At 44.6% G+C, this 27,637-nt stretch overlaps 1 protein-coding gene and 1 pseudogene across 3 annotated transcripts in view; one reads left to right on the top strand and one right to left on the bottom strand.

Moving 5' to 3' along the window:
* Window positions 1–27,637, top strand: part of PPP2R3A (protein phosphatase 2 regulatory subunit B''alpha) — a 1,303,908-nt gene that overhangs the window by 1,182,370 nt on the left and 93,901 nt on the right. For all 3 annotated transcript variants that reach the window (XM_078665893.1, XM_078665894.1, XM_078665895.1), the window contains 2 exons: window positions 4,387–4,489; window positions 14,435–14,509. In XM_078665893.1, the coding sequence (XP_078522019.1) occupies window positions 4,387–4,489; window positions 14,435–14,509 (178 nt within the window). The remainder of the gene's footprint in view (window positions 1–4,386; window positions 4,490–14,434; window positions 14,510–27,637) is intronic.
* Window positions 15,680–15,836, bottom strand: LOC144793556 (U2 spliceosomal RNA; annotated as a pseudogene).

Below are 27,637 nucleotides of genomic sequence, written 5' to 3'. Positions count from 1 at the left end.
GTTAGTGCCAGTGAAGCCATGAGGATTACATGGGCTGAGAACACGACATCTCGAGTTCCATAGCACCATGATGGCTTCACTGAAACCTGGAGTGTTTGGTACCAAACTCCTTGTAATAAATCCACACTGATGCCTGTGGTATTTATTACACCATGTACTCGGAGGGCACCTCAGAGGTGACCCCTGAAAACTTACTGAACCTGGTTTGGGCACTGACTGGCTTTAGGCTGACTTCCACACACAGGCCTGTTTCTGGACCCCTAGGTGGAGAGTCTCAATCTCTCTGGGACCAGAAATACCTCCTCCAGGATGGGCCAGTGCTTGAGGGGGAAGCTTCAAGGGTCTGCTGCCTTTGTAATGTGACCCCCAGCCTCCGTTGCTAACAGCAGATGGCAGCGCCCAGTTTACACCCCCATTTAGGGAGGCAAAACCGGTGGGAAAACCTAGAAAAGGAGGTGTGCCCACCTCTGCCAACTCCACCCATAAGGTGGAGGAGGCAAGTTGAAGCACATTTTTCAGTCCCCGCCACCTTGATGATGGGGGAACCCCTCCGATCAGGAATATGACTATGCCCCCTCCCACAGGAGGGTGGCATAATTGAGGATGTAGTCACCCCTGGTAAGGTGTCCATTGGCCCTACTTGCTACTCCCCTAAAACGCCTCTAAATTTAGTATTTAGGTGGCTCCCACAGACCTGAAAACTAGATCTGCGACGACCTAAGAAGAAAGAAAACATCCCTGCAGAGAAGACTGAAGACGACGACTGCCTTGGCCCCAGCCCGATCGGCCTGTCTCGAACTACGACAAACCTGCCACTTGTCTTGCAGCCAGTGACCTCTGAAAACCTACTGGGAGGACTGCTGCCTTCGAAAAAAACTCCAATCTTTCATGGACAGTGGACCTGTACAGAAGAAATCTACTCCAAGGGACCCAGAGCCAGCTGGAACCGTGACTCCTGCCCACTCTGCACCCCACGCCCACAGAGTCTTGAGTGCCTCACCTTTGCAGTGAAGTCTCCACAGTGATCCTGACTCTGAATCCAGCGTTGGCTGACCTATCCTGGCCTCCATGACGGCACCTGCAGTGTGAATCCAGAGGCTCCTCCTGACCACGACCGTCTCTGTTAAAAAGACCCTGATGTCAAAAGGCAACCCTCCACCTGAAGCCCCTGGGCCTTGGTGAGCCAAACGGAGGGTGCCCCTACAACCCCCAACACCTCTACTTACCTCTGCTGTCGCTAGTCTCCCTTCTGAAACCTCCGGTGCAACACCTGCAGCCTGTTTGTCAACAACAGAATTCCCATCTAAGAGCATTAGGCGCCCGACTCTGAAATTGCACCCTGCCTCCCCTCTGCCGCTGGTGGTGTATGTTTGGTGAAGCTCTGTGCCCCCTCTGCTTACCTTAACCCACAAAGCTTGGCCCCTGCAACTGATTTACTTACCTGCAAGCAGTGTGGCATCGAGCACCCCTCGTCTCCTTTGAAACGATTTTGGCCAACTCCGATTTTGACCTCTGCACCTGACCCCCTTGTGCCGCTGGTGGTGCAGTTTTGGCACTCACCTGACCCCCTGCCCCTTGCTGAACTTTGGTCCCAAAGATTGGAACTGTAAGTGTGATACTTACCTGTTTCCCCATAGGATAACATTGAACTGTTCTAAGTGTCGACTTTTGAAAGTGAAAATATGTTTATTTAATACCATGCTTACCTTATTGCGAAGAGCTTGGTCTTAAAATAAAGTAACATCAAAGCATATTTTTCTGAAATTAGTCAGGATCTCCCTTTTCAGTTATGTGTCCATTATTGGTCGGTTTTGTGCAATAAATGTCTTACACTCCTCTGTGTTAGGCCTAAGGAGGCTGTTCACCCACACTACTACTAATAGAGCACTTTGGGTTTTACATTAAGCCCTATACACCTTTGGGGAACCCCTGAACTCTATGCATGGTATACCCACCTAATGGCATACCGTATACAGAGACAGCTTCCTACACCTTCACTCTAAATGTATTGTTTACTTATTGAAAGTTCTTATAGCTATTCTCCAAGAACTGCTTCTGATTGTATCACACTCCACATAACAACAACGGTGGTGTTACATGATAGCTGAGTAGTGGAATGTGGACATTGAAAAGCATTGCTTGTGAGCAAATAGTTTGTTGTAATAACGTATTTCCATCTAGGTTTCAGAAAGAGGTTTGTCTGTATGTATGTGTTTTTTTCACATGGAAGCATGGTTAGGCCAGGCCATAAGGTAGTTGGTGGCATGAAGGCGTTGTATCAGTTCAGGATAGAGATGGCATATTTTATTGTACAGTAAAATATAAGATGAATTTGATTTCAGCTATAGGGTGGGGGGTGGTGTTCAGATGTACTGAACAAGTGATTTAAAAGATCTAAATTAACACAGGCGGTTTGAAATCTTTAGGCAATGTAAGTTGGCTGAAGTTTAGGAGCATGATGGCTTGTGATTTAGGCAATTCAATGCAAGTTAGTTGCCTAAATGGCTTCGAAAACCATAACAGGATGTTTGTATTGTGGCCAGTGCTTAGACAGTAGGAGTCTGCTTCCTTTGAGTTTACTTAATGGGTGGTAGGCATGTAGATTAAGTAATGTTCAAGCAGCAAAATGAATTATTTTGTTGAACGAAGACAATGCTCATTGCTGCAGACATACCAGTAAACATTTGCAGTAAGCCAGTGTTTCCTTAGCATAGAAATGGCCATCTCAGTTATGATAAACTGATGGCAGGAACCAGAGAGTGGAGCAATTGAAAAGTAAAAGTTATTAACCTCTACCGCGCTACCGCGTTTTCCCGCTGTGCGCTGGAATTTGAAAAATGCGCGGTTTGTGACAAAACCAGCTCATCGTCCGCGTAGCGCAGGTAACGCCCATGACGAGCTGGCTTTGTCATCAGCGCTGAAGAGGTTAAACCCTGCTGAAAGGGTTAGGGGTTTGGGTAGTTGATAGGTGATGGATCACGTGGATAGCAAGACGTTTTGGAAGCTTTTAGTGTAGGTAGTAAGGTTGTTGGGTGATGTCAGAATGTAAGTGACAGCGTGGAATTTTGATGGGCCATAGGATATGAGGGGTGATGTGAATAGGTTCCGAAATATGTTTCTTATGATGATCAGTTTGCTAGAAGAGTAAGATGCATAGACAGCAGCAGTGCGGTAGGGAAGAGTAGGGGTGCTACTCTTTAAAGGAGTACAGCATAAGATAAGTGTGCAGGAGATACCACAAAAAAGTTTGAAACACCAGACCCTAAATATTTTAAGAAATGCATCAATAGCTTGTTATCTTCAAGTAAATGAACCTCTTCATTTAAAAGGGTCATTCTTTGGCTCTTAGGTTTTGAACTTTGTTGCTTAGAACCTTTGACTTTTTTTTTTTTATCGATTTACACTGACTCTGGCAGGAGAATTAATGATCTCATATTCCTTATACTAGCACCCGAGCAAGGGAGTCCATAGGATATGTCGAAGCTTGCTAACCAAAGTGATTTCATACTGTTCTGCTACTAGTTTTCTTCCCTGAGCCTAAGTACTTAAATGATTACACATACTGAATATTAGAAAGGCTTTACATTTTCTGATGTAAGAGTGAAGTCTAGTCTTCATTGGGTTGCTTTAGAGCCTGTTGCAGTTTGGGGGGTGGGGGTGCGGGGTCCAAAGTAATTTCATCATTAAGTGACTGGCCCATTTCATTTCCTCTGGACCGGAAACTTCTATATCTGTTTCCTTAGGATGACACCGCCATTTTGCTATCTGAACTAACATCTGTGACCTTGAATAGACATATCACAATCAGTGAAATCTAAAAGGTTGTCTTTTATGTGTTTCACACATCTCTGCTGTACATTATTGTATGAATGTTACATTAGGACATGTTGAGCACTTAGTTCAATTACCCTAGCAGCCATCGTTTTGAATGTTAACATTGCATAGTGCCTCTGTAGGCTTACAATTGTGAATCCTCCTCCTTCATACTTATTCTGACTTTCATGAGAAACATTATTCCTGCTCCTCTTGTTTCTGTGGAACTCTCTTAACTGGCTGTGTTCAATAAGTAGCATATCCGTGAAGATTCAGATGTTAAACTTGCTTGAGCTAAGTGCTCAACATGGTTATTTCATAATAGTTATGCCTCCCTTATTGAATTCTTGACCATTCACCTTTTTCAATGACATGGAGAGTTCCAAGATGGTGGGAGCTAGCAAAAACATGGTGCTTTGATATGTACAATTACAGCCAAGCTTACTTGTTGTAGATTATTGTGTCCCACCACATCCAAAACAATTCTCTTCTACCAAATGATTTACATCCAAACTTACAAAGACATCAATGTTTATGTTTAATAGCCAAGATATGTCTTTCTGTTTCTCATAGACTCCTACAAAGCTGCCATGATGATGCCTCGAGATTTATTTATCTACTGGCAAAGCCAGGTTGCAGCTATCTGGAACAGGAAGATTTCATCCCCCTTCTTCAGGTGCGTTTCCATACCCTCTGTTATATTATTTTATAACCGTCCAAGCAAGGAAGAATACCTTACTACTACTGAAGGAGGATTTGTATTTTCTGTATTTAATGCAAAATATGCCTAGTGTGAGTAAAACTAGCATTGTCTGAAGAACAGCAGTACATGTATTACTTTTGTGCATAGGCCAACCAACCACAACTCCCCTTTATTCCAAATCTAGTTTAGGTCTAATCAAACTATTGACAGGACAAGAACATGTCACAGCAAACAATTAGAGGCAAAAGCGCATTACTGGACTCTACACTCCACATTCCTCCTTGTACCAACCCTTTTATCCTTTGTAGGTGGAGCCTAGCGCAGCGCACAAGCTCCGCTTAGGAGATGACCTCTTGGAATCGGTCTGTACTTTTTGGAAAACTCATGCATGTACTGCACTGTTTCCAATGAGCACTTGTGCATGTACGGCATACACATTGCGGGAGCGAGCAGCGGCGCCATCTGTTTCCAATTATCGCGCCCACGCTTGTTTACATTTGCCTGTCTCGCGGTCGCGTTAATTGGAAACAGATGGCGGTTGCGTTCACATTTGCGGCCGAGCATTTCTTCTCACTACCGCCTTCCCTTGTTTTTTAATAAGCACAGCTCTCTTGCTACAGAACCACAGATTCTGTAACCGGCGTCAACATGCACTCTTCTCTTAACAAAAAACTTCCGGCGCCCTGATGACTAATTAATGCTCGAAGTCCCAAACACATTCACAACTATGTTTAATTTCCTCACAACTTCACTCCCCTCTGATAGGCTTGCAGTCTTCTTGATCACGAAGTGATGTGGGAGAGACCAATTTTTGATTTAGGGAGGTTGGAGGAGCTTGTAGCCTGGACACTGTGGCTCTTAAGAAGGCAGAGTTCACAAATCAAAGGGAGGCTGATGTCCCATTTTACAGGAAACTTAATACATTCGGAGGAAACACTGTCCCCATACGACCATACCCATAGAAAGATACGGTTTCAGCTATCAAGCTTCCTTCACATTCATTGGTTAGCAGAGCGGCGGTGATCAACGGATGGGTGGAGATCTGCATTTACCGAACCTGGATCTAAACTGCATCTATAGCTTCTACTGGTCGCAAGACCCCTTAAACACAAACCACTGAAATAAATAATAAATATAAATAAAAAGTAAATAAGAGACCTTCAAGTCACCGCATTTATCAGGGGCAACATTCACGTCAACAAGACTTCCAGCCAGCTGTTGTGGTGAACATATGTTTTGAATTACAAATTTGAAAACACACACTTCAAAATATTTTGATTCACAAAAGTGCTATAAGAGCCAGTCTTTCAGGTGCCCTCCGTCCTCACACAGATGTTTTGTCTATTTCAGAAAGATTCTACCATCACCATGGGGACCGGAGCAGTCCCTACAGTGAGGGCTATACCCTACACACAATAGGATTCTCTCAAGCATGGGCAGTAGGCAAGTAAACACGCAAAATGGATAAACTGCGAGCAGCATTAGCAGTAACGCTCCCAACAGCACACAGCACATGTAGTGGTGCAATATTTTGGGTCCTTACCAAACGGATAGCAGCGGCGCATTTTCATGCACACACACTCCAGTCATGGGCCAGGCAGTGGCAGGCACTTCCTCACAGTGCGTCACCACGCCTTTAGGGTTAAGGGGCAGCTTAACCTCTCTCCCATCACCCTCTCTGCAGTCTCTCTCCTGGGCACTAGCTATGTTGGTGTTTATTAGTGACGTGGACACTTGCCGACCAGGCAGGCCAGCTGACCACAGGCAGCTCATCAAGAAGCACATCCGGCTTTCATTTTCCAGTCCTGGAGGATTTGTCAATCACGCTCTCTCTTCAGTCACAACCACAATGGCTGGTATGTACAATCTTCTTGCTCTGCAGCGGGTAAATATTTCTGTCTGCAACACACAGTGCACCTTACTTCTCCAAAAACTACCACAATAACAAACCTCAACACACTACTAACCTCCCCACTTTTTTCTTTCTTTCAACAGCTGTAAGACCCTCTAACTGCACACTGCTATGTTTGGTGGCTTTGCCACTGCATCCCACCGCCAGGCTTAACAAAACACAAATCTGCGAATTCCTCTTTTGTCCCGTTTGACCCTTTTAGTGCTGCAACCACCAATCTCCCCGTGACTTAAAAACAGGAATCTGACTTATGTATTGTAATCTGGTGCTCATGTAATGCGCTCTAATTTGGTCACTTTCGCGCAATCTAACAAGCATTGGCATAACCAATAGGTCTCGCTTTTGGGACCTTATAAGTATTTAGTTACACAGCACAATATCCTTGGTGCAACTACATTAACTGTTGCCTGGCTAAACACTTATAGGGTCTCAAAGGCGAGACCTAGAGGCTATGCCAATGCTTGTTTTACTTAGACAACACATTCCCTGTGGTGTCTCTTACCAGAGCAGAAACTGGGGCACTTATTGCGTCATGTTTGCAATCACCGTGAAATAAAACCCGTCAGAAATATAGAACCAGCTGATCAGATGGAGGGATAACATAAGGTTTTGGTTTTATTACACAATAAAATATTTTTCCCCATTTCCTCCTGCAAGCAAGAAATTGGGCCCTGGTGAAATTTCCATTGGCTCAGAATGTCAAATCAGACAAAGAGCATTTGCAAGTAATTTAACATTTTTTTTTGGGAATTAGTGTGTTTTTATTTTTATTTTCTTAAGGGAGTTTTGTCCCTGCCTTGCAGGTTCTTGCATCAAACATTTTTCGTAAACATCTTTATGGCGCAAAAGTCATTCTTCAAGCACTGCAATTCTGTGGAACTCCTTCAAGCACTGCAATTCTGTGGAACTTCTGACACCATTTGTGACCAACTCAGACCCCACCTATAGTTTTACCACAGCTTTGCAAACAGTTTTCTGTGCAGTGTGCCGGTCCCGTTGTAAGATTCTTTAGATTTATACAGGGACAAACTCATCCTAATTCTGGTTGTATTGTCAAAGGCTTCTACTTACTGTCCCATATGTGCCTTTGTAACATAATTCCTGCTGGATGGTTCTGGCCTGCTGCCATAGTTTTTAGGTCTCGCCTAGGCAGAGCACATGTGCTGCTCTAGGAGGGCCTTTAGCCATCGCTCTACTAATTTTCAAGCACACACTCGTGCTTGTGGCGGCATCCACCTTGCGGGAGCGAGCAGCGGCGCGCCAACAGAACGAGTCAGTGCTTGAAAATGAGCAGACTGCTCTCCCAAGCGCGTGCACTACTCACGGGCTCACCTCCTGCTTCCTACCTCATCTCCCTCTCTCGCCCACACGTCCCGGCCATGCACTCGCTCCGCCCTCTGTTTTAGTGAACCTCTCATACCACTTCTCTGCTTGCGGTAAAGGATTACTCAAGCGCGCCACACCACATGTCATGCAAACATCACGCTAGGGGCAAACTTAAGTCATTTCACACATTTGCTTTCCGACAAATTTGTGCTGTCACACTACTTTGAACGCATCAGTGGTGTCCCCCCACATACATCTGTCACTTCTATGCCTTGCGTAACACTGGGCAGCGCAGTTCCTGTATATCTGCGGTCGAAAATCACACCAGTGAAACTCTGCATCGTACCTTACTGCTGCATGACCACTAACCTCTCTGAATCCAAAGCGTGCCCTCTGTTAATACTCATAGTCTGTACTGATCATACGCGCCTCTTCCACGGACACCCGAACACTTGACCGGTAGGCGAATGCGCGCAGTGTCCGAATGCCCTATGCTACGGCAAGAGCGCACCTGCCCATCCGGCCGGATGATCTACAAGGGGCCCGTCATAGAAAGAAAAAAGAGCTTCCCCATAGGTAGGTGCCGTTCATTGTGACAGAGCGTTCATTGCATACAACAAAAACAATTTCAACAGTTTGTTCAAGATCTCTGCAGTTCGCTCTAATACTGAAAAGAAATACTTAATGTTAAAACAAACCTTCCCTCACAGCGATGCATTCAATTTCTTCTTTTATTCAATAAAGTAAAATCACTGGTAAAGGGGCACTGGTTGGCTCGCAACTTAAACTGGTTCGCATGTAACTTTTCTTATTGCCTAACCGCATTCTGCTTAACAACATTTATGTACATTCTATAAACCTTTTCCCAGCAAAATAATAATACACACACAATACTTAGCTAAGCTTCAATTAGTCTGTAGCAATGGGTTAGGCGAACTCTGCAGAGTCGCGAGGGTCCGAACAGTAATGCATCAAACTATAAAAAAATATTGGACGGCAGAAATTAAACCTTTTTTTAACAATCTGTGGTACATGAGAGGACAAAAAAAAAAAAATTCTCCTCACCCTTCTTACCCCCAACATTTCCCAACTGTTCCACTTTTGATTAGAAACATTACACATGTCTGTCATACAAATCCAGACTAGAATATTCCAACTGCAGAACACAACAGAATGCACAGATTAAGACACAAAAAGATAAGAAAAGTCTGTTTTGCGCTTCTTTGACAGCTCTGCAACTGCCTGTGGCATCTGTCTCAGAAGCACCAGACTGTAAATCCTCTGGCGTCACAATTCGATGCACAACATATTCAAAGATCACTGAGCCTAAGCAGTTTTATAAGGAGCAGAGGGTCAGAATTCCACACAGATGATGTGAGTGATTGCTGACCTCATACAAAACATTTTACTTTGTTGTTACTGGTAATGGAGGACACACATTACAGCAGCTAACTCTTGTCAGTATCGCTGGTCCCCCCCACCTGAGCTTGCTCAGCAGTCTGGTCACTCGTCTTCCATTCTGAATCTACAAGTCTCAGGTTGCTTAGACATATTGGCTTATCACCCAGTATAATGTGCTGCATGGCTAAACACTTGGAAAGCCAAAAGGCGAGACCTATTGGCTATGCCCAATGCTTGTTTTCATATGTTGCCATTCCAATCCTAAAGCCCATGTCACGGTACTGAACATGGTACTTCAGTTTTTCTGATAAATCTATAGTAGGATCCTAATAGTTTTTGGGTTATAAATTTAACTTCATTTTCCATTCAAATACTGAAAGCACAAAAGAACACTGGCAAGTGATAGCATAGCTTCTGTACCTTGCACTTGAAAGGAACATACGGCGTGTATGTCTCACATATGCTCCAGACGCCAGAGCTCTCAGGGTCCATTGAGTTACTTCACACGCCTAGAGTTTTTGCACATCCCTACACAAGGTTTCTTTTAAGTTAGAGATGCTCTTTATCCATAGTAACAATTGTTACTAGGGTTCCTAGTTGAATGTGTACTTGCAGTTCTGATAATCAGAGGCCCATGAAAACGTGTGTTCCTGCTGCATGCGCTTCTAGAGTAGGCATGTCTCTTATTACTGTAACACGTTGGTTATCCAAACCTCAATGCAATTGAACTTCTTCTATAAACTGAAGAATCAAGGTAATATATTTCATTCTGAAAGAATTAGTTGTAGCCAATGTTGTACAACTCCTTGACATTTCTTCTTAAGCAAAAATTGTGAACAAGTCCCCATTCCGTGTATCTTTCTAATAAAACTTAAACAACCGCGCTATTAAGCCTCATCATTTTGTTCTTCAGACTGTCTGAAGAACCCAGCTATTGCTAACACTGTAGCTTTCGATATAGGTTTTATAACTACCTAAATCGGTTCAGGAGAGCCCAATATGACCTATAAATTCAGGATAATTCCAAATAAGTCAGTCATATGTATTCAGATTAATTTATGTAAACTTCTTGTGTGGATCCCCCTTGCTTGGAACTTAATTGGATGCCTTTGACATACAGAGTCTTGTTATAAAATATTTACTATACAAATATTGTTCATTCTAGTTTATCTTTTAGTGTGACAATATCTGCCATGCCTGATAACTCAATGTGCCTAACGTCCAGTGGCCTCTGAGTATCTGTTTTTGTAAAGGTCTTGGTGAATTCAGAGGGCAAGTACTTGATCATACCATGACAGTAAATGTACTAGAACATTTCTATCTCCTTCCTCTATGCTAAAGCAGCAGGCATTTTGGGTAGAAGATCATTCCAGATGTGAGAATGAGAATAGATTTGACCAAGTCCTTAACTTCCATCCCAGACACTTAGTTTCTAATCTTAACATTAGCACTTGTGTAATTCTGTGTAAACCACTTTATCTCCCTGTGCGTAAAACTGTAAGCCTGTGTATTGTAAAATAAGTGCAATATAAAAGAAAATAACTGTTGTCTAGTGTACTTCTAACGACATGTTCATACCCCATTTCACATCACATACTATGTATGTCTGTTTGATCCAGACCGTCCACAAACATTATTGCTTTACACATATCATCTCAAATGCTTCTGCTGCAGTACAATTGTGCTCTTGAAAAGCCGTCCTTCTTGTAGCTCAATTTACTCTATATCAGTTACGCAAAATAAAAGTTTGAAAAACTGAATGTAGTTTATGAGATTCTGAGTACTTTATATAACCCGACGTGCACTGTTGGACCTGGCCCTCTCTGCAGGGTCACTCTCAAACTTTTAGCCTTTACCCTCCACTTTTTTGCTGAATTAGTTTTTGTTGGCCTTAAGGCATTGTGTGTGTTACCACTGCTAACCAGTGCTGAAGTGATTATGCTCAATCCCCTAAACATGGTTTGATTGGCATATACCTATTTGGCACATTTGGTTTACCTTAAAGTCCCTTGTAGAGTGGTATACCCATATACCTGGTCCTGTGAATTAAATGCTACTAGTGGGCCTACAGCACGTATTGTGCCTCCTACTTGAGTAGCACCTTAAAACTTGTCCGGTGCCTGCCATCGCAGCCTGAATGCAGTGTCACATTGCCATGATGACTTGACATTTAACCCCACTGCTAAGCCTTAAACTTCCATTTTATTTCATATACATCACCCATAAAGTAAGCTCTAAATAGCCCATAGGGCAGGGTGCTGTGTAATTAAAAGACTGGGTATATACCTTTAAGTTTTATGTACTAGTACTGAAAAACTCCCAAATTAGTTTTTCACTACTGTGAGGCCTTCCCCTCCCTTATGTTACCATGGGGGATTCCTTATTCCATTTAATAAGCAGAATTTCCTAATTGAGAGGAGGTAGTTATATCTTGTTTGAAAAATACACATTTAGAAAGTTGCCATCTTGTCCTTAGCCCTTTGTACCTGCAGCCTGTCTTGGTTCACCTGACTAGGTGTAGCTGACAGACTTCGTGAATTCATTCCAGACAGAACACACAATAGAGGGATTAGGTGTGCCTTAATGGGCCATTAACTGGCAAGATGGGGGTGCTCAGCTGATCACTGCTCCGCTTGCACCTGTAGAGACTGTGTCCTTTCTCCTCACAATAGGCCTAACAACTCTGTATTGTCACTGCAGCCAGCTTAGAGCCAGGGCAGGGGAGTCGGGGAATCCTATGCACTTCAAAGAACCTTTCCAGAAACTCCCAGAAGACAGGCACCAGGGTATAAAAAAGGACCTTCACACACTTCAATTCACTACTGGACCTGTGGAAGGACTCTGAGGGCTGCCGGTTGCTGTAACCTGCTGTGCACTCTGCCGGACTGCTGCTGTAACTGGAATAAGTGCTTTGCTGCCTAGAGCCTGCCTTGAACTCTCAGAGGCCAACCTTGCTGTTGAGCCCGTCATCTGCACCTGCACCCAGGATTGCCAAAAGTGACTCCAACGGCCAGTTTGCTGGCATCCTCTTCACAGTGACAGGATTATAGCAGGCTCCCACCATCTTGAACAGGCACCTGGACCCAGCCTGACTGAGTCCTCAATCCCCAAGAGGTCTAGATCTTCTCCTAAACCCTTGGTTGTGGAGCTAAAGGTGCCCAGATGTCCATTTTCCAAAACTTAGAACAAATCAAATGTAGCCAAAAGTGCTCTGAGAACCAGGAGGAGACCGGGACCAACCCGCTCACATATCTGCCTGAGGTGCATCACTGGTCGGATTGACTTCACAGCTTCCACCGCTACGTTGTTGCAGCAAATCTGTTTTGCAGCCCTTCACCAAAGGGGTATCCTACTTCGTGGAACTGTCTTCGGCTACAGCTTTCTGCTTTATCTCGCTGGAGATTTTCAAATTACATCTCAGCGCCTAAGTCCAGAGGTAAAAAACGACGAAGCTCCTTCCTTGGACACTCCTGCAGGCTTGCCTTGTCTACCTTCTCAGACATTTTTCTTTCTACATTTTTGTAAGGTAAGCACGGACCAGGCCCAATCCCCTTCATGTATCCAAACCGCACTCCTTCATTTTTTTGTTAAAACAGTTTTTATTGCAGACATATGAAATACAAAGTACATTTATCTAGGCACTGCCTCTCAGACGCCAATTCTAGTAATCAATTGTTCATCTTCATACACAGCCTTTGAGCCCACAACCCGGAGGTCGGGCGGCGTTGAACAGTTGTACCCCCGTTCCAGTGACGCATGATCAGGCACAGCCATCTCATCAAATATGCACTTGTCCGCTTTTGAAACCGCACTCCTTCATGTGCTAACTTTTTACTTTGACCTGATCTTGCGGGACCAGATTTCCACGGTTAGCGCTTTGATCTTTTAGGAGCTAGATTTCACTTTAAAGTTTTGTAAAAATTGCCTTTTCTACAAATTTGATTTTTGTTGTTTTGGTGTCAAATAATTTATTACAATTTACTTCATTTTTCTAAAGTGGTATATGATTTTTCTTGTGTTCTGTTTTCACTTTATTACTATTTGTGTGCTATATAAATACTTTACACATCACCTCTAGGTTAAGCCTGACTGTTATATGTGCCAAGCTGCCCAGGGTTAAGCACAGGTTGATCTAGTGATTTTTGGTTTTGGTTCACCTGCATGGGATTGTGGATGTTGCTTGAGCAGGGCTCACACCCCAGTCAGCCAACAACTCAATTTCTCACATGCATCAACTGGAGGCATAGATTTGGGAGTCGCTACTGGCTTCATTTAATTCCTCAGCTAAGATCTGGAATAAGTGAGCTTTTAAATTGTTTTGAAATTGTAAGTTGTCTTCTCCTCTTAACAGCTTTTTGGAGGCATACGAGAGATTTGGGTCCCATCGTGAGCCAACTAACATTGCCCAAACTGCTGTTTCTTTGCTCAAGGAATGTCAAAGAAATTGGTTGATGCAGATCTCAAGATTCCTGGATATATTGAGGAAACTGTTATTAGAGAAAGCAAGGGGTGTTTGGCCTTACATTTATACAGGCCCTTATCAGTTGGATGGTTTTCGGCCTGGTATTACCCATTCCACCACTCTACTCCCAGAACAGAATTACACATACTAGGCTCATTGGTAACTACCAGGGGGATGCAATATTACATATTACTGGATTTTGGGGAAAAGCTTGTGGCGATTTCCACATTTTGCTCAGTATTTAACCTGAGTAAAGTAATACTTTAGCACATGGATTCAGAGGATCTCATCTTCCTGATGAGACCCATCGGGATTGTAGTGGAACTTAAAATGAGGCACTTTGACTTACATACTGCATGTAAATTTAGATTTGTGTGCAATCAATACACAACCCTCAGAGGTAGTTGAGTGGTATTTGGTTTCCTCTACTTTGTTCACATGCACATCATACAAATAAAGTTAATAAAAAACGATGTTGAGCAAATGTCAGATTACAATTCTCTCTTTGAGCACCTCTCAAAAAGTGGAAATATTTTTTTTTTAAACACGTAGTAAGTCAGTAACATAACGAGATGCTATTCTTAAAAGTGCTTAATGAGGGATATTTCGGGGAAATTAAGACTTTCGACATTCTTAGTCTTGCCGTTTTTTATTATAATATTCCTGAATATGATTCTGCATTTTCACAAATACCTTTGGTATGAAAATAAATGAGAAGCTGTTTACATATAGTACCACTTAATCGCTTAACATTGACTTCTTTTTGTCGCTGCACCGTGAATGGCTTTGCTTTGATGTGTTGGTTTCTCTTCTTCAGGATGTGGTGGACACTCACCCAGGCTTGACTTTTCTCAAAGACGCCCCAGAATTCCATTCACGGTATATTACTACGGTATGTCATTTATGTGAAAGTTGGCACTGAATACAGAATTTTAGATGTATTTGTGGATTTATCTGTTGTTTTTAACAAACATGTGTGATCACCTTTGCCTCTACTGATATGCCTCAGTCAAAATTTTCCACAAATAATGGCCAAACAAAGATTTTGTTTTGAAAACATGTTCAATCCCTTGCCACAGGCAACCAATTCCTTATTTCCACATTCCTTTTTAGCTGTCTTGGTTAGCTGTTGTCTCCAGTGAGCACTCATTGTACAAAACCTAGATAAGTGTACTACCCATCAGAAGCAGTTTGATCAGATGCTCTTTATAAATCCAATTGCAATACAGTGCACTACAATGACAGTCGGGTTGGGGCTCGAGAGTGGGTCCTCATGTACTTGGAAATAGTTTTGTTGGAGTTTGGTCTCAGTCTTGTTTTATGTTATGGTAAAATAACTTGTAAAGAGGGCGAATACTCAAGGGTGTCTTGGGGCTGGCTAAACTTAAGCATGAAGAAGTTGGATTTATTGTTGAAAATCCAAGTAATGAGCTCTTTCCTAAAGGCAAGCAGGGGTGGACTGGCTCTGATGTGAGCAGGGAGGCTGTTCTATAGCTTAGCTGTACTTGGCAACAAAGCTCCTACCTCCCCAGTTAGCTTTCCTGACACTGGAGATCGTAAGTATGCTGGACTCCACAGAACGCAGGAGTCTGTTGGGTGTGTACCACTGAAAAGAGTGCCTTAGGAATTCAGGTCCTAAGTGGTGCAGGGCTTCATGAACTATGTGGAGGGCCTTAAATTTGACACGATTGCAGACCAGGAGCCAGAGCAGCTTCCGGATTCCAGGAGACATAGAGTAGAAATTTGAGAGGTCAAGAATCATTCCGGCTGCAGCGTTAGGAACTAACTGAAGCCTTCTAACATGTTTTTCTTGCAGGTTAATGTAGAGGCCAATTTTGAGAGGATTAATGCCGGGATCACGTTCTTCCTAGTCTTATCAGGAATTGATGGGAGAATTTTCCTTATCATCCTTAGGGTGTGAAAGGAAGAGGAATGCACTGTAGAGATTTGAGATCCAAAATTAAGCTTTTCATCGATAAGGAAGCCAGGTTTTTGGCTTTGGTCACAGGTATGGTGGGGGGGGCGAGCTCATCACGCCACCAGGCGGGTGACCACAATGAAGAGAGACTCCCAAATAATGCTAATTAAGTTTTTCCAGTATTGAGTTTCAGACAGTGTATGCTCATCCAAAGACTGATCGCTCTCATGCAGTCTTGGAATCATTAGACTGATAAGAACAGATACTACACTTGATCTTAGCCAAAAGGCCGAGAAGCGATATGCAGTCTTGGAATCATAAAGGTCCAGAGGTATTGTTGTTAAAAGCTGTGACTACCAATTGGGTGTCGTCAGCATAGGAGGTAAGACCTATGTTAAAACTTTTGATAAGAGGGACCAGTTCAGAGAAATCAATATTAAAAACAGTGGGGCTCCACATTGTCCCCCGTGCGACCCACAAGGCAAAGAAAAAGGTAAGGATGTAATTTGGCCCAAGGCCAATGGTTGAGTCCTGTTTGAGAGGGAGGAGGTCGGCAGGGACAGAGCTTTGTCTTTGACCCCTATTATACCTAAGTGGTTGATCAGATTCTTATGAGCAACCATATCTAAGGCGGAGGATAGGTTGAGGAGAGAATGAGGGCAGCAGATCCCCCTTTATTTAAGGCAGCCCTTATCTCCTTTGTGGCTTTAATAAGGGCTGTTTTTGTGCTGTGCCCTGGTCTGAACCCAAACTGGGTAGGGTCCAGTAGGTGGTTATCTTGAATACATTTGGAGAATTCTTGGTTCATGATTTTTTTCACAATTTTTGTGGGGAGGCTAAGACTTGAGATGGGGGGGTAGTGATTGTGGTCAGAAGAGCGGAGATTTTTTTTTATTTTTTATTAGAGGGAGTATGGAAGCTTGCTTCCATCCAAAGAGAACACAACAGTGGAAAACATTATATTGAAAATGGCTGAGAGGTTGGTGGTAATCAATTCCGGTACAAGCTTAAGTATCCTGGGAGGGCAAAGTTCGTGTAGGGACCCTGATTTAGCTCCGATCAGGATGGAAGCCACTTGATTAGGAGAGGTGGGAGAAAATTCAGAAAGCAGAGGATAATCCTGATCTGTCTGAAGTATTTTATCATTGGTGACTACAGGATAAGAGTTATCCAATTTATTGAAGATTTGGTTTACCTTGTCTTTATAGGTGATGGCTAGGATCTCGAGGAACCGTTGGCTGATTATGGCTACATTGTTCTTTGGGACGGATGTGAGCTTGGTGACCACCTGAAAGAGTTCCTTGGTGGAGTTGGAAGCAGTTTCAATCATCTGCGTCTAGTAATTGCTTTTTTCGTTGATGAGGAGATTTTTATATTTGGCTAGAGCTAATTTATGTGAATGTTTTTCTTGGGCGTCATAGTGCTTGTGCCAGTTCCTTTCCTGCCTTCTGCAGGCTTGTTTCTCTAGCCTAAGGGTTTCGGAAAACCATGGTGCAGAAGGATCCTTCCTGTTGTGGTGAGAGGAATTGGGAGGAACGAGTTTAAGGAAGTTGTAGCTAAGTAGTAAGTGGATGCTGACTTGCCGTCTGGAGGGAGAATAGTTGATTATGTGCCAAGAATTGGGGTACAATGTTTTGTCTAAAATATTCCAGGCTCAGCGTGTGTTGGACTCAACTGGCTTGGAGTGGTAATAAAGTCAGTGGTATTAAGCTAAACAAATAATGGCCTGGTGATCAGACCAGCTGAGCGGGAGCACCGTTTTAACAGTAAGTGGGGGTTACTGGTAAAGAGGCCATCTAGGGTATGTCCTGCTGTGTGTGTAGCTTCCTTGATGACCTGTTTGAGTCCTAATGAAGCGGAAATTTCTAGGAGGGTGTCTGTGTCTTTATCAACTTTAGATTCTAAATGAAAGTTGAAATCGCCAAGAATAGAAAAGTTGTCAGCCTGGAGGGTGCACTCTAGAAGTGACTAAAAATTATTCAGAAAGTTGTTTCTGGGGGGGGGGGGGGGGGGGCGTTTTAGAAGTATGCCTTTGAAGGTCAGATGCTTATTGCATGCTAAGTTTAAAAAGAGCGCTTCAAAGTCTGTAGAAGGGTCCTGATTGGTCATTTATTTTCAGGTAGAGTGCAGATCCAGAACATTAATATATTTATTATTATTTTTTGACCAAATGTTACGGATTTAAAAAAAAAAGATAAAGATAGTGATAACTCTTACAGTATTTATGGTCATGTACAGCATACACATAAACATCACATACATTATTAGCCTACAAATCGTTTCAGCCTGTAAGAGCCCCACCATTTGCTCCAGATTTTCTTCTGCTCCTGTGGAAATCCCCTCGCGACTTTTACCCATTCCTTAAGTTTGGTGCACCGGTCCATTGCCTTATGCCAGGCCATTAACAGAAAAGGGTTTGCTGAGTTCTACACCAGGTCAATGTCTCTCTTTGTGATCAGTGCTCCTAGTTCAACCAGTTTACTCTCCTCCAACAAACCAGTATGCATAAGAAGGGCCTCCCAATATTTTGAGATCACTGAGCAGGACCACGCCACTTGGAAGAAAACTGCGTCTTCTGCTCCGCACTATGCACAGGCAGAGGTGGGGTAACATCCCGCCCTCACAGGCGTGTAGGAGCTGGGGAGGTGACAGTAATGAGTGGAATTTTAGACATAAATAAAATTGGAGATAGTGAAATTAGAAGTATGCTTGAAGGTCCTGGAAGGACCTCATTTAGGAACCCTGCCATACACCCCCTAGCGTAGAGATGCCAGTGAGATCCCACCTACTGAAACCCTCGAGTCTCCCCATCTTTCCCAACCAACTACTCCGTCCTAGGGGGGAATGCAAGTGATTATCCTGCCCCACCATGTTCAATGCTGCGCTGCCCTCAATACCTGGAATACCACCCTGGAAATCTCTAGCAGGGAGTGCGGAATCTGCACACTATATAGAATACTTGTGATGCTGTCACAACCCAGAAAAGCCAATTCAGTAAGGAAAGCTAGAACCACCCAGCCCCCCATGAAGCCAGTCATTCAGAACCACCACATGTGAGGCCCAATAGTAGAGCAGTCGTACCATTTTGAATGTGGATTAAGTGAGCCTCCCGAATGCAGGGCTTGGGACCTTGTGGGCCCATAGGAAGGACCGCACCTTGGCCTGAACGTCCTCAGACCACCTTGCAGAGATAGCATATGGGAAGATTTGAAGAACGTATAAAAAGCAAAGTAGCACCAGCATCTTAAAAAGCACAACCCTACCCAATATGTTGAGAGGGAGCCGTGCCCACTTCTCAAGGTCCCCTCACATTCTGGTGACCAGGGGGCAAGTTTAAGGGTCCCCAGAAGGCGAGGCAGCAACAAGACATGAATGAATGATAGTGGAAGCTCAGCTTGCAGACCAGGATCTGGGTCAGCTTGTTTGTTGCTCCTGTGTCCTCATTCAGGGGCACCAAGACGGACCTGGTCCAATTAACCTGCAGGCCAGAGGCCTACCTTTATAACACCAACATCTGGAGAAGCTGTGGACCTGTGGATTCTAGATGGGGTCAAAAACAGCAGCACATCATCCGTAAACAGCGCTATGTGGTTTTCCTCTGGAACCCTCGCATCTGTGCATAGCATCTAACCCATAACGCCAGTGGTTCCTTTGCCAGATCAAATAACGGGGGGATAACGACAACTCTTGTTTGGTGCACTGTTGTATCTGAAAGGCCTGTGATAGGACTCTGTTTACTCACACCTGCACACTGGGGTTAATGTAGAGAACCTGTATATAGGAGATGAATTTAGGCCTTAATCCAAATGACCCAGATCGTCCCAAAGGAAATCCCAATCTATGGAGTCGAAGGCCTTCTCAAAATCTATGAGCAGGAATGTGTACTTGTTTATCAAGTGGTGTAGATATGCAACTGTCATGTTCACCATACAAATGCAATAGCCTGGTACTACTCTGAAGCATAAAACCGCTTTGTTCCGGGTATATAACCCTGAGTAGCCTATTCGCCAACATTTTGGTTTATAATTTAACTTCGCTTTTAATGAGGGAGATCAGGCGAAAAAAGTACACACTTTGGTGTCCCACCTTTTGTAGAACCACTATTTTTGCCCAGTCTAGTCTCTCAGGTAAGTGGCTCTTTGCTGCTACCTCGGTATACATGACCAGCAAGGGTGGCAATAGGGTCTTACTGAACTTCTAGTGATATTCAATAGAGAACCTGTCTGTTCCCAGTGTCTTGCCTGAAACCATATCAGGGAGGGCATCTTTTAGTTCCTTTACTGTGAAGGACTACTTCAGGTCTTTCCTCTCCGATGCTGACAGTGCAATCCATGCTGCAAAGGACTCCTCCGGTGGTCTCTCCCACCTCACATAGAGGTTCTGATAGAAATCTGTGCATGTGTTTGCAAATTCTCCAACCTCCAAGATATTTCCTCTGGAGGGGATCACTATACTCTTTCTTCTTTGACATCATTGCCAGCCAGTAAAAAAGTCAGCTTGACTTATCCCAGAGGCGAAAACCCAAGTACACAATGCGATCCAACTTTGGCACGCTTCGTTGAGGCAGAGTATACGCTTCTCCCCGTCACTCCGCCCACTGTGTTGCGAAGGTCCTGCTGCAAGCACACTACATCTTTCCCGACTGCCCCAATCTTGGTCTCCAACGCTGTGCAAGAAGCTTAGGTGGCCAATAGGCTTGCCATGGGACCTGAGGGCAGCACGCACAGTGCAGCAGTCTCCTCTTCCCCCCAAGTTTGCTAGTCCCTGATATGAGTTTGTAAATTTTTGTTTGCACCTAGTGCGTGTGGGGGTGGTGGAGGACTTCTCGGTCATCATGGTCCCATTGTTGCCTTTCACTGTCCAGTCTCTGCTGGGCACTTACGAAGGCACAGGTTACTGCTATCCTATGCGTGGCAGACCACTTTCTGAATATCACTCTCTGAGCAGTTGCGTCCTAGAAGACGGTATTCCTGGCCCTACCCGCGCCCGATACAGCTCCCTCCTATGCTGCGTCCTAGCAGATGGCATTCTTGACCCGACCCGCGCCCGATACAGCTCTCTCCTATGCAGCGAAGGGGCCTTCCCGGGATAGATCCTTACTCTGTCACGCGGCCTAAGGAGGCAGCCATCTCAATTTGTGTGAGTGCCAGATGGGGCCTCCCGGTGGAGTTGAGCCAGTTCATGTGGTACATCTTCTCCCCCCCTCTATTCGATGGGCTCTATGGCCCTGGGGGATCTATTCCTCCATGCCTTCTTCCCTTTACTTTGACCAGGTTCTGGTGCCATCCACATGTGTCGCTGTGGGCCTGCACAACACCATGGGTCCGTCTCACAGTCCCCTACCTCTGTTACTCCTTCCAGCAACAGCCCTGCTCACTGCGGCAGGCCTGCACCACACCCTTAGCCTGCCTCCCAGCTCATTCAAAATCTAACCTGTTGCTTCCGGGGGTAGAAGCCGGGTGTCCCCTCCTTGCACTGCTGGGATCTCTAGTTGCATCTCACATGCAGCTGCTGTGCCTCCAGCCGAAGCTCTCTTTGCAGTCACAGACACGCTGTGTCCTCCTCACACTGTCTCTTGGTACCACCAAATAGAGTGCACACTGGGGGTTTCTCTACACAGCCCAATCCGCTTCCAGGGTTAAGAAAGCTACCAGCAACTAGGTATCATGCTAATTTTAGTCCCACTGGACAGTGAGTGCTCTAGAGGACATACCATCTTGGCCATCTCAGCCACGCCCCCTGATTTATCAATAATTTATTCATGAGGTCATTTTGTATTGAAATCAGTCATTATCATGGATGTAAAAGTTGTAATGGGTCATAGTGGAAAATTTGCCAGTAATCAGCGTCTTTACACCGCAGACAAGATGGCTGCATAATGTAGATCTGTCACTCCATAGCCCTTGTGTTTCCGCGTCTGCGTCTTTTACACAGACACAGTATAGGGGTCCTCTTCAGAGGCATGAATGTGGCGGTAAGGGGAGCATGGAGCATTGATGTCCAAGGGCAAACGTTGCAAACAAGGCAAGCTACTGATGCTGGTTCCGGCCCTCAACCAGAGGCTTACCTCACTACCTGCTCATCAAGTCAAGTGGGCAAATACGCAGACATCCTCCCCCATCACCACCACCATATCTGCCGGCCAGCCCCCAACCCGGAGATCCCAGACCCACGAAATGAGATCAAATGATGGAGGATAACATCTCTGAGACACACACCACGTAGAACATCCCAATGCATTGAACCATGGCAATGGTAGATGGTAGTTGGTAATATCCGAGTTGTAAGACCTGTCTCCGGACACTCTATTTATTAGCAGAATTGTTTGCGGCTGATGGGAGGCCAGGCACCCTTTATAAGACTCTGTAGTCGTTACCCCATTGAATATAAAAATACTTAAAACACATTCTTCTCAGAGCAAAGACACTGACGGGCACACCGCACACCTGAGGTGCGAATTGCCACATCAATGCAAAGATACCTGGGTGTGTTGTTACATATAATGGGAACTCTGTCACTGACAGTTGTGGGGAATCAGTGTGGGTGGGATGGGCGAGGGTTTGAAAGAATGGTTGAATATGATACAGCCAATACACTGTTGCTTGTGCATAACAGGCAGAAAACACAATACCTCAAGTTTACAGCAATAAAATACCAGACACACATCCACATGATCCCCCACTAATAGAACATAGGCCCCAATTACGAGTTTAGGACATTTCCCCTAATAAATTTCAGCAGGTTTGACCTGCCGAAATGTTATGAATGTTGGTGTATTTAACGCATCCGATAATTATCGACTACGTTAACTAAAACTAAATTTGTTATTCCGTTCCGTTCATAAACAGGGGTTTACGCACAGGATGCAATTAACTGCTATAATCATGATGCTCCAAAACTTTATAAAAATATTCACCAGTGTCTAATAAACCACCCACTATCACTAAACCTGGACAGCTAAATTCTGATGAACGTTATAGCAAACCTCTTGTCTTAGATTATGGAAGGCATGATCTCACCTGGCTAAGTCTACATCGGTTTACCTACGTACAATATATGCTGTTCTGCATAATCTGAACCCCAGAGGCAGCAGGAATTCTACTAGATGCAGAGAGGGCCTTCTACTCCTTGGAGTGGCATTTTTTGATAACCACATATGGCCTAGGGGATCCCTTTCTGAAATTAATTGCACTACTTTACACTAAACCAGCAGCTAAAATTTGGATGTAAATGGATTAAAATCAGATCTGTTACCAGTAACTAGGGGCGCGAGGCAGGGTTGTCCTCTGTTGTCCCTACTTTTCGTGGCTATGGATACACTGGTGCAGCATTTACAGGCGCATCATCAGCACAGACATTTATACTTTGCTTGGGAAGGCTCTTCCTCTCAATAAATGCTGACTATATCCTACTGTTCATCTCAGAACTATCAGATAACCGCTCCCCCATGATAAGGGAAGTGATCAGGTTTGGTGGTTCCCCGAGCTGTTCACCCTTATAAACTCCACAGTCAAAACCAAACTCGAGAATTATTTATTAATCAGGTAGATGAATCGGTTAAATACTTGGTGACAGCACTGTACCGAGACACTGACACTAGTGTAAAATTAAATTACAGCCCTGTTGTAAAGTAGGTCTCCCATCAGATTAGTAGTTTGACAAGATTACCGCTATCCCGAATTTTGCTCCTTATTCACAAAGATGCTGCTAAATAAGGCTTTCTTCAAAATTCTTTGATCATTCTTGACATGACTTGTCAGGGCAGGCAGACAGCCATGAAAAGGCTGGAACAATATGATGCTTCTTTTTGAAGAGCATGGTTTGAGGTGCTTGACATCAATTATATCACCTAGTGGTGCAATGTCAACATGCTAGATTTGATACCATGTAGATAAGTGAGTCCTCTTTCTCATACTTGAGAGAGAACAGACGCAATATATCATTTAAAAATCTTTGAGAACCAATGTGGTCACAGTGGTGCCTAAATGGTGGGCATGAAAAACGCTATCCCTGAGATCCAAAATGCCATATCTGTACCCACGAACAATACCTTTAACCCAAACCTTGCTTCTTCCAATTACAGCAGAAAGTAAAGTGATACAAACACTATCTAAAGCGAGGTTGACAAGTTGGGCCATCTCTATACCAAGAGAACATTTCTCACGCTGGAAGAGTTCAAGGACAAATGTGACTCCACTCGCCCTAGATGTTTTCACTAACCTCTCGTTGAGGCACACAATGTGGGAGAGGGTTTGTAAGTTCCCAAATGAGCCATCTGAAAATAAGCCATGAAACCAATTGATTAAATCCACAGACTCTACCAAGTGGGTGTCCAGACGGAATCCCCTAACTTCAACTGTTAAACCGGCAAGCTCTACTCGTAAAACGCAGTGGTAGGAGTTGCTGATCAGGAAAAAAGTGACTGAAGGAAAGTGGATATATTGTTGCATACCGACTAAGACAATCTCCATAAACCATAACCGTAAGCTTCTCCACTTTCATCAAATTTCTGTACAGAGCATATTTTGCCCCCGAGGACTGGTCCTGCCCTATGGTCTTAATCTATGAGTAAAAGAATCCAAATTCTAGCCCAAATTATTGGTAGTCGAATTGACCCAAAGCCTCTACGGCCATATTAAGCTATGTGAAACAAATCCCTCACAGCACTAGGCGCTTCACACCCGTAGCAGTACTTTTGGCAAAATGTAGGGTGGCAATGCACTGGTACAGAACCACTGAGCCCCAAAGGACTGGTCAAACAATATGGTTACATTAAATGGCAGGTCAGCGACATATACATCACAGCAATTACACATATCCAGGTCCAGGGACATATGGGACCATTGTGAGAGCACTTAGCAACAATGCCCATGAACAATCTGCCAAATTAGCTGGATAATACCTCAAATAAATCGACAGCTTTTCTGGAGTGAAACCGACAGTACACCAATCTAAGTATAACTACTCAGATGTAGGCATTACACTCCTTTTGTACAGGATTTAGGTTTAGAACAGCTATGGGAGGACATTCTGTATGCTTAGAGATGGATGGATGGATTCGATTGTTTTGATGATACACTATCGGTATCTTCTTTTTATGCTAATCGCTCAGCAATCACAAGATGAGTAGCTAAGTGTTGTGCATCTGCAGGGAATGTAAGCACAGTGTACCCAACAATGAGAGATGGTTAAGTGGTTGTTTATTTTTGTATGTAAGTGACTGAATAGTTTAATAAATGCTTGAAAAATAATTGCATGGGCTCATGTACAAAGATAAAATGCAGTGTGAATAGAGACATAGCATCCTAGTAAGTACAAAGTAATAGCAAAAACCGGAGGAGAGGCCTTCATGGATCCTCAATAAGACAGTTTGGAGAGCGCTCTTTTATTGGCTAGTTATACTTGCTATCCAATTACCATTGTTATCCCACGAGGATAGATCAGTATTAGTAATTGGATAGCAAGTATAAGTTGCTGTTAAATAACAGAGGGTACATATTTTTCTTTAGGGGTCTGTATAAATTGTTACTTATGGACGAGGTGTTTCTTTATGATGGCTATACTTACATTGCTAATCACATTTCAAATGTTTTTCACTCATTCCTATGTGTAATTAAAACTTTAAAAGCCCCTCTCAAGAGAAGAAACTTTAGAATCTAGTTTAGTCGTGGGTTCCAAAGAGCTATCATAAGCTTGAGTCCATGTTTCCAAACAAGCAACTTCTGAGGGGAATCTAAACTAACAATGTGCTGTAAAGAAAGGTGAGGCTTGTGGTGAGGAGTACAGAGAAGTTTGAGGGCATTTGGGTAGGAAGAGAGGAGTTAGTAGCTTGAGACCACAATGCAGAAGATTGCACATGGTTGAAGTTTTGCTTGAAAAGAAGAGCCTTGATTTGATTCCTGGAAAAAGAGCGCAGGAATGCAAGTTTGCCAGATCTCACCACAGTCGGAGCTCCATATCCTATGAGTGTAGCAACAGACGTCTTGGCATCTTGTCTTCTCCTCCCTTCAAATTTTGTATTTCGTGCCTGTTGAGAATGCTGCTGCAAGTTTTGTATGGCACTGGGCTTTTTGAGCTCCCTTGCCAGTAATTCTTGAGTGCTTGAGTTTAAAGCTTTCTGTCGGAAACTGGGTTTCTGTTTCAGTAAACCGCCACTTTTTGGCAGACTACTGATGCACTTTGACTTGATATGACCTGGGTCCCTGCCAATCCGGTTCCCAGTGCCTGTGTTCCTTCCCAAAACTGTACCTTGTATCCCCAATTGGCACCTCTCTGGCCACATGTCAGTCCCTTGTAAAAGGTACCATGGGGTACCAAGGGCCACTGTGGCCAGAGAAGACCTCTAAGGGCTGCAGCACTTATTGTGCCACCCTTAGAGGCCCTGTACCTTTACACACACACACTGCCATTACAGGCTGCGTGTTTTTGTGCAGAACAAAGTGAAGAGTCGACATGTCACACATCCCTGTGTGCCATGCCTACAACCCGCTGCCCTGGCATAGGTCAGCCACTCCTCTAGCTGGGTGCACTGTACCAGTGGTAAGGGTACAGGTGCATGAGCCCTATACCACTACTGTGTCTAGACCAATTCTTAGACATTGTAAGTGCAGTAATGCCATTAAGAGTATTTTGCGCTGGGAGTTTGTCGTTATGAACTCCACAGCCCCGTAATAGCTTCACTGAAAACTGAGAAGCTTGGTATCAAACTTCTCAGCACATTGAACCCACACTGATGCCAGTGAGGGATTTAATGAAAAATGCACACAGAGGGCATCTTAGAGATGCTCCCTGAAAAACGACCAGCCTCTGGTGGGTTCCATGACTGGTACACACCAGCCTGCCACCACAAGACATGTTTCTGGTCCCCTGGGGTGGGAGCCTTCGCTCCCTGAGCCCAGAAACAAAGCCTTTCCTATGCGGAGGTGGTCACACCTCCCCCAGGACAGGAACAGCCATCTGTTGCAGGAAAGCTTCAGAGGCCTTGCCACCTTTGTAACGCGGCACCCAGCCTCTCCTGCTATCAGGAGCAGGCCCCCTTCCTGTCTCCCTCTTTTTTGGCAGAAAGACAGAAGGGAAAAATTAGCACAGCCTAAAAGGTGTGCCCACCTCTGCCAACCTCACCCCTCCGGTGGGGGAGGCGAGGTGAAGCCCACTCTTCAGTGCCCGCCATCTTGCAGTTGGCTGGCACTCTCCAATCAGGATTAGGGATTTTGCCCACTCCCCACGTGGGGTGAGTACACCAATGGTGTAGTCACCCTAAGGTCAGTAGCCACTTGGCTACTGACCTTGAGACCACTAAAACGCCCCCTAAACACAATAGGGGCAGTCCTGAACCAAGAAGACAGATTCCCGCAACCTGCGAAGAAGGGCAAAAGAAGACGCCCAGCAGAGGAGACTACAGAGAACAACTGACTTGGCCCCAGCCCTACCGGTCTGTCTGCAGTCTCCAGAGATCCTGCGCCAGAAGTCGCCTTGTCCTGCAGCCAGCGACCTCCAGATTCCCTGGGAAGACTGACTGCCTTCCACAAAGATCGGATCTCCTGTGAACAGCACCTCTGTTCCAAAGAATCTCCAAATCAAGACTCAGAGCCTGCTGAGGACAAAGAAACCTGATGCCTGGAACCACCACTGCACCCGTCACCTGTGGCCCGAGTTCGAGTGGCCCACAGGTCCCAGCAAGGTCCCCCAGCACGCCTGAGTCTGTGTCCATTGTGGGATTACCCCTCCAGGACTCCCCGACGTCGCCTGCAGCCTCTGCACGGGGACCCCCCAACCATGAGTGGCTCGATCAGGTGAAATCCGGCCTCAAAAGACACCCCTGCATCCAGCCGCCCTGTGCCCCAACAAAAAGAACCCAAGGCTCACCTACGTCCCGGAGCCCTCCAACTTACCTGCCCAGCTGTTGCTTTCTCTCGGAAGTCTTCCTGGACCGAGTCTACAGTCAAAATCCCAAAGCGACAACTCCCATTGAAAACAACAGGGCACCCGACGCCAAAACAGCTCCTGTGAACGGCCCCCCATGCTGCTGTAGGTGCACTTAGTGTGCTTGAATGGATCCCCCTTTGCTCTGAGTCTAAGTCCAGGAGCTTTGCTGCCATAACC

The sequence above is a fragment of the Lissotriton helveticus genome, chromosome 11, assembly GCF_964261635.1.
Source record: "Lissotriton helveticus chromosome 11, aLisHel1.1, whole genome shotgun sequence".
Lineage (NCBI taxonomy): Eukaryota > Metazoa > Chordata > Amphibia > Caudata > Salamandridae > Lissotriton > Lissotriton helveticus.
This window is presented reverse-complemented; position numbering and strand designations above follow the sequence as displayed.